The sequence below is a fragment of the Oryzias latipes genome, chromosome 3 (assembly GCF_002234675.1).
Source record: "Oryzias latipes chromosome 3, ASM223467v1".
Taxonomy (NCBI): domain Eukaryota; kingdom Metazoa; phylum Chordata; class Actinopteri; order Beloniformes; family Adrianichthyidae; genus Oryzias; species Oryzias latipes.
The window spans coordinates 22,146,467-22,156,990 of record NC_019861.2 but is presented as its reverse complement, the minus strand read 5'-3'; the positions used below and the strand labels follow the sequence as shown (position 1 = coordinate 22,156,990).

The 10,524-nt window shown below is 38.0% G+C and overlaps 1 protein-coding gene across 3 annotated transcripts; it reads right to left on the bottom strand.

Annotated features, from left to right (window-relative positions):
* Positions 1-599: 599 nt before the first annotated feature.
* LOC101159734 (AFG3-like protein 1) lies at positions 600-10,079 on the bottom strand. 3 transcript variants are annotated; one of them, XM_020714602.2, is made up of 16 exons: positions 9,653-10,079; positions 8,983-9,073; positions 8,729-8,835; positions 7,348-7,647; positions 7,147-7,271; positions 6,794-7,067; positions 6,537-6,674; positions 6,300-6,453; positions 6,111-6,218; positions 4,512-4,637; positions 4,190-4,300; positions 2,567-2,682; positions 2,439-2,479; positions 2,279-2,327; positions 1,869-2,063; positions 600-1,783 (listed from the first exon to the last, which is right to left on the bottom strand). In XM_020714602.2, the coding sequence occupies exons 1-16, from the start codon at positions 9,773-9,775 to the stop codon at positions 1,616-1,618; spliced, it is 2,226 nt and encodes a 741-aa protein (XP_020570261.1). In that variant the 5' UTR covers positions 9,776-10,079; the 3' UTR covers positions 600-1,615. The 3 variants fall into 3 exon arrangements, with proteins under 3 accessions (XP_020570261.1, XP_011490085.2, XP_020570256.1); XM_011491783.3 differs by having other exon boundaries at positions 2,279-2,479; positions 7,348-7,422; positions 7,498-7,647; XM_020714597.2 differs by having other exon boundaries at positions 2,279-2,479.
* Between the last annotated feature and the right edge of the window lie 445 nt (positions 10,080-10,524).

Genomic DNA, 10,524 nt, shown 5'->3' with positions numbered 1-10,524 from the left:
TGTCAGCCTCCATGCAACTGAAGTGGCAAACTAACACAATGAAGGTCAGCATGCCAATTGAACCCCTTTTGGGGTAAAGGGTCAGCATAAGTCTGTCCAGACGAATGTTGGATAAAGGTGGGGTACACCCTGGACAGGTCTGACATGTATGCAACAGCATATATGTCGCAAAATGGCTTTCATCTTTAAACGTTCATGAAAATTAAAATCCTTTGTGCAAACTATGATTTACTTCAAAAACCTTAAAAAATAGTACATGAAAATATTAAATTTAAATTAGCCAGCTTTATTTATCCTGCACTTTAGATGTTTCATTGTCCTGAAAAGAAAATAAGTGTTTCAGTGTTCACAGGACTTGAAAAGTTAAAAAAAAAATGTTTACATCTAAAACCGAATGTAGAGATGGCACCTATATATAAAAAACGGTCAAATCCTCAAGTCACTTTAGTTGCATCATTATAAATATAACCTTTTGACCTTTTATTATGACCTATTACCGAAAATTTGATGGCAATATTTTAAGTATTTAAAGTTCACATATGTTCCTACCACAAGTTCTACTAAAAGTACAAACTTGCAAGTAATGCCTTGTATCAAATCAAATCAATCTTTATTTGTATAGCACTTTTCGCATGTAGCATAACACAAAATCTTGTAAAACAAATATAAAATGACTGATAAAACAACAATAAAATGTTACAAGAGTAATGATTTATCAGATAATTTCAGAATGATTTTAAAAGTTTTCTTTATGTTTTGATAGGCTAAAACATGATCTAAATATAATCTTTCCCGATGAATGACACGTAGGTTCATGTGCTGGAGATTTACAAAATGACACTCAACAGCTAGCTGTTTTATGAAACAAGCTTTTAGGGTGCAGTCACATTTGAAGTAAACCTCTAACAGAAAAGGGATCACAAGAAAAAAATTAGTATTTTCTGTCAATTGAAAACTGAATCAAAGCTGCAGCTCAAACATGATCAAACTCATAAATGTACATTCCTACATTTGGCATCAAATCATTGGTGTAAAAATTTATGGATGTGGCTAATAAAAATAATTAATATTTGTTCATATACTCTACCAGGCAGTTTCTCAAACACATGGTTAATCAAAAAAAATAAACAGTAACATTTACTATGAAGTTGTTGTGCAAGTTTAAATTTATATAGATAAATAAAGACTATATAATATATTTTTATTTGACCCATCCACTGGGGAAGCGTTGCGCTTCAGCCACAGCCACACCAGGAAACCATTTGGTGGTTTAACCCCTCAATCCGGCCTCTGAAATGGTGAGTGTCAAGCAAAAAGGCTTTGGATGCCACCTTTAGTGGCTTTTGTATGACCCAGCATGGATTCGAACCCACAACAGGGCAGATACCCGGCCACTGAGCTGGTTGAACTGAAGCTTTAACTTCTTTCCTTGTGACTAACTGAACTTTAAGGCAGATTACGCTCACATGTCACCATCAGGATAATATAAAGAACTTTCCTTTAAAAATACTTTTCAGTTCCTGCATTTGTCATCATAGTCTGAATGACAATGTTTTCTTTGGAAGCAGAATGTCCTTCAGATCGGAGCACTTACTAAAAAGGTTCTGTGCCTGGTTCATTTTGTTGATACGGAAGATGTTTCTTTGGACATGGAAGAGTCATTCTCAAATGAAGAGTTTAAATTGAGGAGGAGTTGAGGAACTTCTCTAAAGGGGCGTGGTCCTAGAAGCTTCACCAGGTCAGTTCTGTCCAGAATCTCCTTTTCTAGAAGGCATTTTGCCACCTGAGAAATGAAATCAATTTTATTTAATAACATATAATAAATGAGATCAATTATTATTATTATATTATTCCCTGAGGTTTTGCACCTTTTCCACCATTTCCTTCTTGTCGACTAGAAGCTGATGTGTTCGGTGGAAGGCAGCGTCTATGAGCGAGCGGACCTCCAGATCTATGAGCTGGGCTGTAGATTCACCAAAGGGCCGCTCACATAGTGTGTTTCCCTGCTGAGGGCGGTCAAAGGAAACTGGACCCACTGCTTTGTTCATTCCAAACTGCACAATCTGAAAAGAACAGCGATGATTACCAAAAATCTTTTATCAAAGAAAGAAAATTCCTATTTTTCTTTTAATATTTTGTTGATATTCAGTTGTAATCTAAATGAACAAAACAGATAAGTTTCTGTTCCAAAAATGTCAAAAAGGGAAAAAATAATCAGCAATAAACTATGAATTAACAATAAACTATAAATCAGTTTGTTTTAAGAAGCAGTGTTAACCTGAGCGTAGGCCAACTCTGTGGCCCTCCTGAGGTCATCATGTGCTCCACTTGTGATTCGATGAAAGAAAATGTGTTCAGAAACTCGACCGCCCAACATCATGCACATCCTGTCAAACAGCTGGTCCTGGCTGAACAGGTGCTGCTCTTTACAAAGATACTGTGAGGAGCTCAAGCTTCTCCCACGAGGAACGATGGACAACTGATGAGGTGAAACCAGCAAAGATAAACTGTTAGTAGAAAATAATTAACACCTGAAGTAAAACAGAAATTACATTTAGAGTGTGACCTTAAAAATGGGGTCAGCGTGCTTGAGGAACCAGCCTGTAACAGCATGGCCAGCTTGATGATATGCAACAGTGGTCTTTTCTTCAAGCTGAAGTATCTGCATCTTTTTCTCCACACCTGAAACCAGAGTACTAGTCATTGTACACCAGAAGCATCAAAGCATGGGAGTATATTATCCTTACTGTATATAACATTCTAAAGGCTGATTGAACTCTGAGTTCTAAAAACAGTAGCATCATTTCACATAGGCTCATCCAAACATTTGAACTAAGAGCCAGTCCTGAAGTAGCTTTTTTTGTTTTTCAAACTTTTCTAAAGAGTACTGTAAGACAAAGATGTGCATTGAGCTTGTCTCCAATCTCTTCAGATATCAGTCGGATTTTTTCTGATAGCATCCATAGACAAGGCGATGCAGTGGTTCATACACAGAAGTCATTTAAAGGGGTTTGCATTGACAAAAGATTCATTTTGAAAAGACTCTAGTTCATAATCCCCTTCTGAGTACCTCACATCTGTGGTAAATTTGGTTTTTCCAAGCCCAACAGCACAAAAGCAACCTTTTAGATAATCTTGAAGTTGAGTCATGTCAACTGACTGAGTTTCAAGACAACATCCCCTCTGGATGAATGAGAACCTTCACCAACAAACTGACAAGATTTTTTTTTTTTTAGATTTTATTTCACACACACATAGAGTTTACTTCATAATTTAATTAAACTTGTTCTGACATTCATTAGGTCGGGCAAAGAGAGAACCGAAATAGAGCAGTTCTTCTATAACTAAAGGCACTCCTCACCAATCCATCCATCTTACCATCCATCCATCCATCTATGAAATTCACGACTGTTCTCTTTAAAGTAGGCAGACAGTACATACAAATAAATAGAATCAAAAGCAGATAAAAAATGTGCAAGGATTAAAAAAAAGGTACAATAATCAGGTGGCTTGTAGTGCAAAACTTGTGTTCAGTACAGTGACAGCTGTTGTTCTGGTTGGTACGGTCCTGTAGCGTCTGCCAGAAGGCAGCAGATTGAAAATGTAAGAACCAAGGTGAGTATTTTCTTCAGGAACTTTCTGGTTCTGTTGAGGCAGCGGGATGGGGCAGCCGGTGATTTTCTGTGTGATGTTGGTCACCTTCTGCAGTATTTTCCTGTCAGCCTCCATGCAACTGAAGTGGCAAACTAACACAATGAAGGTCAGCATGCCAATTGAACCCCTTTTGGGGTAAAGGGTCAGCATAAGTCTGTCCAGACAAATGTTGGATAAAGGTGGGGTACACCCTGGACAGGTCTGTCAGTCTGTCACAGGGTCCCCCACACTGACATCACACCTGAGGGATGATTTAGAATAATCAATTAACCTATAAAACATATTTTTGATCTGTGGGAGGAGTCTGCAGTGCCCAGAAAAAACTGCGCCACAACGCAGGCTAATACCCTTGACCCAATGATTGGGAATTTTCAAAATAAAATCACAACTGGCTCTGAAAATTGATTGTAAATTCTCTCCATATGCATATAGATTCTGCAAACCTGTGTGGTGTCTACGATCCGTTTGAGACAAGTAAGTGGGGGAAGGGGGTCACAAAACTACAAAGTAAAAAGAATAACTGAGTTGGACTCACCTCCAATGATCCTCTCAACTGCAAGCTCAAAGTGCTCCGTGTTGATGCACTGGTTGAGATGACGTGCCGCAATAAGAGCAGCCTCATTACACACACCAGCAATTTCAGCCCCTGAGACACACAACGAGATCCGACTTCAGCTATTAATCTTCTAGAAAAAAGGTGGGATGATGCATGTAACTATAAATAAAAATCTATTTTTGCAGCAAAGCTGCTTGTAATGCATCAGGAAAAGAGGCAAAATTCAAAAATGTTGTATTTCCTGTTAGATGTATTAGAAATTGCATGATTCAAAAGAGGAAAAAAAAGTATGTCTTCATACCAGTAAAACTTGGAGTAAGAGCAGCTAAATGTCTGCACAAAGTTTCTACATCTATACCAGTACACAGTTTCAAAGGTCTCAAGTGCACTTTGAAGATGGAAGCTCTCCCTTTTAGATCCGGTGGGCCTGTGGAGAAACAAAAACAAACAATTGTGGGTTTTAGTAAGCATGCACTCCAACTGGCATGCAACTGTTCTGCAAAAAAATCGTCTGCAAGAGTTTTGCAAAACTGTTTTAATAATATACCAGTACCAATAAGTACTCATTAAAGTAGTGATCTTTGTTTTTTGAGCAATAAGAGTTTATATTAATTTCCATTGTTAGCAATGAAACATGTTAAAACAATGCAGAGAAATCAGACAGTGTAAATGAAAGGGAACACAAAAAATCGATGTCTGTCATCCCCAGCCTCCAGTTATCTAACCTAGTTTTATTTATTTTTTTAAACAAAAAAAAACAAAACTCTTGGCTCATTATGATTCAGTTTTCTTTGTCAGAGCAACACTGGCAGCCCAGCCAAGTCTGCACTGTTGCATCAAGCAAATTAGGATGTAGCAGACAGTAAAAAGATCAGTCGTTTCAAAGATCAAAGAACACAGAAGACAAAGCATGTTTTTAATGAGATGAAAGGCAAGCAGAGCAGGCAAAAAATATAACAATAAAAAGGAAAGCAATTAAAGGCATGGGTAGCATGGTTTGTACTCCAGTACTACCATTAATCAATCAATCAGTCCAACTGCTGATTAACACAAATTTCAGATGGGCTGATCTGAATATTTCAGAATCTGCTGATCTACTGGGATTTTCACCCACAACCATCTCTGGGATTTATAGAGAATGGTCCAAAAAAGAAAAAATATCCAGTGAGCTGCAGTTCTGTGGGCACAAATGTGTTGTTGGTGCCAGAGGTCAGAGGAGAATGGCCAGACTGGTTACAGCTAATAAAAAAGGTTACAGTAACTCAATTAACCACTGGTTAAAGTCGAGGTCTGGAGAAAAGCATCTCTGAACGCACAACACGTCCAACCTTTATGCAGATGGGCTACAGCAGCAGATGACCCCACCAGGTCCGTTCCTGTTGGCTGAGAACAGGAAACTGGGACTGCAATTCACACAGGTTCACCAGCATTGGACAATACAAGACTGGAAAAACGTTGCCTGGATGGTCTGGTGAGTCAGCATTTCTGCAGCAACATTCGGTTGGTAGGGTAAGAATTTGGCATCGGCCTCCACAGTCACCAGATCTCAACCCAATAGATCACCTTTGGGATGTGGTGATACGGGAGATTGGCATCATGGATGTGCAGTCGACAAATCTGCATCAACGGTGTGTTGCTATCATGTCAATATGATCCACACTCTCTGAGGAGTGTTTCCATTACCTTGTTGAATATGTGACACAAAGGATAAGGGAGTTCTGATGGCAAAGGGGAGTCCAAGTAGCAAGGTCTACCTCATAAAGTGGCCAGTGAGTGTAAATTACAGAAGGTTTAGAAGCAAAACAAAAAAGCTCAAAAATGCATCATTTAAAAGGAAAGGTCCACCATTTCAAATGGATTAAACAAGATTTAAAAAAGAAAAGAAAAGTTCCTGCTTTACCCAAATATATGTGTCGGTCAAAGCGTCCAGGTCTCATCAAAGCTGGATCCAGAATGTCGGCTCGATTTGTGCTGGCTAACACCACGACATTGGTGCTACTATTGAACCCTGTTATGACAGATGCATCACAAAGACTTTTGCATCAGGAGAACAGAAACAGCCCAAAAGACGTGATAAAGTTCTACCCACCATCCATTTCTACAAGCAACTGATTCAGAGTGTTTTCCTGTTCACTCTGGTTCATGTAGTTCCCAGAGCCCCTCTTTCTGCCGACTGCATCAATCTCATCAATGAAAAGGATGCAGGGGGCCATGCTGTGAGCTTTGACGAATAAATCCCTTATCTGATACAACCAAAGTTATGAGCGTCATTAGCAGCTATTGCCGTCATCACGTCAGATTCAGTATTGTTCACCCCAGTACCAACCCTCGCTGGGCCCACGCCCACAAACACTTCCTGGAACTCAGAGCCGTTGACTGAGATGAAGGGAACGTCAACCTCTCCGGCAGTGGCCTTTGCCAGCAGAGTCTTTCCAGTTCCAGGTGGACCTGTTAACAGTGCGCCCTGAAATCACAAGATCACAATCACGTCTATCCAAAAAATGTGAAAACAGTGTTTGACAAACTGACAAGGCTATTGTGCAGTCATCACACATTCACAAAAAGAGCTGTTTTGTGTTGTACCTTAGGGGTCTTGGCTCCCAGGTCTCTGTACTGATGTGGGTGCTTTAGAAAGTTGACCAACTCCATGATCTCTAGTTTGGCATCTTCACAGCCTGCAACATCCTCAAAACGGACACAGATGTTATCTTTAACTGTTCTGGCTTTGGATTCACTCACAGTGAGAGAGTTTCCTTTAACTCTGCTGCTACACGCTCCAACCACAGGGCCCTGCCGCATGGAAACAAGGAAAAGGCCAACCAGGAGTAAGACGGGGAGAATACTGAAAAAGATTGTCCTGGAAGAAGCAAAGAGGGTGGGAATTAGTGTGGAGTGGAACAGATGTCAAATTTGTAACAGTCCAGTACTACTCTTACCCGTCACTTTCATTGGTGTAGAGGACAGGAATTTTGTCCATGGAGCTCTGACCCATTTCCTGCTGAGCTAACTCCAGGTTATGCTCAAATGAAGTCACACTGCCTATGTTGAACCACAAGTAATTCTGGAACACATCATGTAGTGTTTAACATACAGCATCATTTATATAACATTTTAAACAACAAAACTTCATTACTTACCACCTCTGATGAGTTCACTCCGTCGGCTGGAAATGCTTTCACATACTCCTTATTGACAACTTCCATGCGTCCCACCTGAGCAGAGATTACAAGAACATATTGTGTGGAGACACTGACAAATGTGAAAATGAAATGTTCCATGTCTCTCACCAAGCCCCTGCTCAGGTATCGGTCAACAAAATCTTTCCAGGAGACCTGGACTCCAGTTTCTCTGAAGTGGAAGTAGACAAAAGCTGTGGCCATGCCTGCTGCACCAACTGCAAGGTTCTGAAACGCTCTTCTGTCCAATGGAAAATCTTCCTGGTGGGTCAAATAAATCATAGTAGAAGAAAGTAATGACAAAACTAACAATGCAAGAGAAAAAGAATTTCGCTCATAAAAAAGAGCTTCAGACTCAGTTACTACAGGTGTCAGGAAATGATGGACTGAATGAAGAAGTATTGATGTTTTAAACATGACTGCAGCTCTTTGAAACAGCTTCTACACCAGTGTCTTACTAACTAGTAACAATTGAATGTTATTGCATAGGAAATATTCACATTTTTGAACAATAAAGAGAAACTAATGATGATATAATTTTTTTAATGCCCCATTCCAATCATCTTTTGATCTTTTTTGAAAGCAAAAACCTGTGTTGTTTTAAAGGACATAGTTTCTGCATAGAATTTTGGCTCTGAGTTTTGCGCAGAGAAAGCCTGTCCCCAATTCACATAATTTTTGTGTTTGCACCCTCTACCGCTAGCTTACAGCCTCTCACAATTTCAACCAAACATTACCAATGCAGCGCTGTGGCATGCCGTTCTATTTCCCTGTGACAAGTTTTTTAACCAAAATTATTTTTAGGATGAAGCGGTATTTTTTTAAATAAAAAATATTTAGAAATGCAATTTTAATTTAAATTTTCTCAATAAATATCCTCCATCATGTGAAAAAAATGCCACATGAACATTTTGAAAACACAAAAAACATAATTTTCATTGGTGTGGGTCTTTAAAGAGTGTACCAGTGCAAATATTCATTTATTTAAAAAAAAGAACACGTTGAGATTAAATTTCAGCCTTTAAAGATATCAGCTCTTCAAGCTAATTTTTTTCATAACATAGTGAACAATAATAAATTGCTTAGCTAATTAGCCAAAAACCTTTATGTTTTTGGGAGTTGAAGTAGAATAGATTGACATTTTTTGATGGATTTTTTGGGTAAATTTTTAGTCCTGGCCTTGGTTTTATGAAGGCAGATGAAGGTTCAGGGTTAAAATTATCTATAAATGCTGGTATACTGGTGTATTTAAGGGATGAAAAAAAAAATGTTTTCCTTGTTTTTTGCAAAAAAACAAAAAAAAAAGTTTAATAATTCTAAAATCCTGAATCTAAATTCCCACCTGAAACTGTTTCCACCACTGTGATCCTTCCTTTGTTCTTCTTTGTCGTCTTTGGTCCTTTTCATTGTCATGCCTGTCTCTATGTGGATCATTTCTGTCGCTTTGATCTGAACAGTAACAAGAAATCAAAAAGCATGAGATTAAAAGTTTAACTACAACACAAACGAAAGCTAAATAACGCTTCTTTAAAAGTTTCATTACTTGGAAATTAATGCTTCAAACTGCAAACATGCAGAGATGCAATGTCAATGTACCTTTGGGTGGCTTATTTGAGCTATACCCTCGTAAAAATGAGAAACTCTGTGGATGCAGTCGTCCGCTTCTCCTTTGGATAAGGGATATACTCTGAAACAGACGAAGATGATGAAGATGATGAAGAAGCCAGCAGGCATATATATGTAAACGCCTAAAATTATTTCAGTTATTAAGCAGAAATTTGAAGTATCATGGAGATCTCATGGTTACCTGTTCCAAAGAATAACCCCTATGATGATTGGCTTTGCTTAAATAAATAAAAAATAAAGTTCCTAAGATTAAAAAAAGTATAAATAAATACGTTTTAAGATTGTTCCCCCTCCAGGAATCCAGGGAATAAATTAAAAAATATATCCCAGTCAAAATCGGCATTTTGCAACTCAGGAAATCCGCTCATAAACGATATTATCATCTTTGCGTCCCAGGAGAGAACAAACAACTGAGGAATGAAACACAAACAGACAGAGCTGCTGTTTGTTTGCGTGATGTGCGGGGATGCTCTCTGCACCGCCGCACGGTTCCCACGACACATCCACATGCAGCCCTGACCTTCTACACATCCCATTTACACAAAGATCCAACACTTGTGACCAAGCCGAATACTTTACATTTTTTTATTTCATAAAAATTCATTTATTTAAAAAAAATACAACAGACAAACAGTTTTACCAGATGTAGCGCACAGCAACGGGGAAACAGGGACGAAATTGAAGAAAAGTCTTGCATTGAAGTCCAACCTGTTGACAGTCGGTTCCGAAGAGAACAAATAGTGTTACATAAGAACAGAACCATCCCTGCGACTTTAATGAGGACTTCTGTACCGGTGCTGATGGACACTGACTTGGGATCAGTTTATCTAGAATCAAGTTTATAACCGTCTCTGATAGGACGAGCTGAAGCCTGCAGTGATTGGTTAAACGGCAAGGCTCCGTGAAGACAACTAAAAGAGTGACGTCATATTTGCTTGAAATATGCTCCTCATTAAAATAACAGTTTAGGTAAAGGCTAATTCTACAATTTTTAAATACAGTTAATAATAAAATAATAATAATAATAAACTTTATTTGTAAAGCACCTTTCAAGATAAAAATTAGAAAGTGCTTCACAGTAAAAAACAATAAAAATCACAGAATATAAAAAAGAATTAAAAAAAAAGCCATTTTAAAACGATAGGTTTTTAGCTGCTTTTAAAAAAAAATACATGCAGTTACAAAAAAAAAATTACATCAAATTTGTCCAGTTAAAGATGTCTTGTGTTTTTGCCAAATAAGTAGGGAGACCAAAGGTCAGATTTGGAAGAATTTATCACCCCCAATAGAATGGAAACATCTGAATCAATATTTTTTATGCCATGTTGTAATTTCAATTACTTGGTTTTCCAAACATGTATTTTTTGCTATTCAATTGTTTATTATTTGGGAGAAATTTCACATTCACATCTGTAAATGGTCAAATTCACAACCTTGTTTTAATTTGTTCCATCTGGACTTAAAATTCTATTATCAAACAATAGTACACAACAAAATATGAAGGCTAAAAGT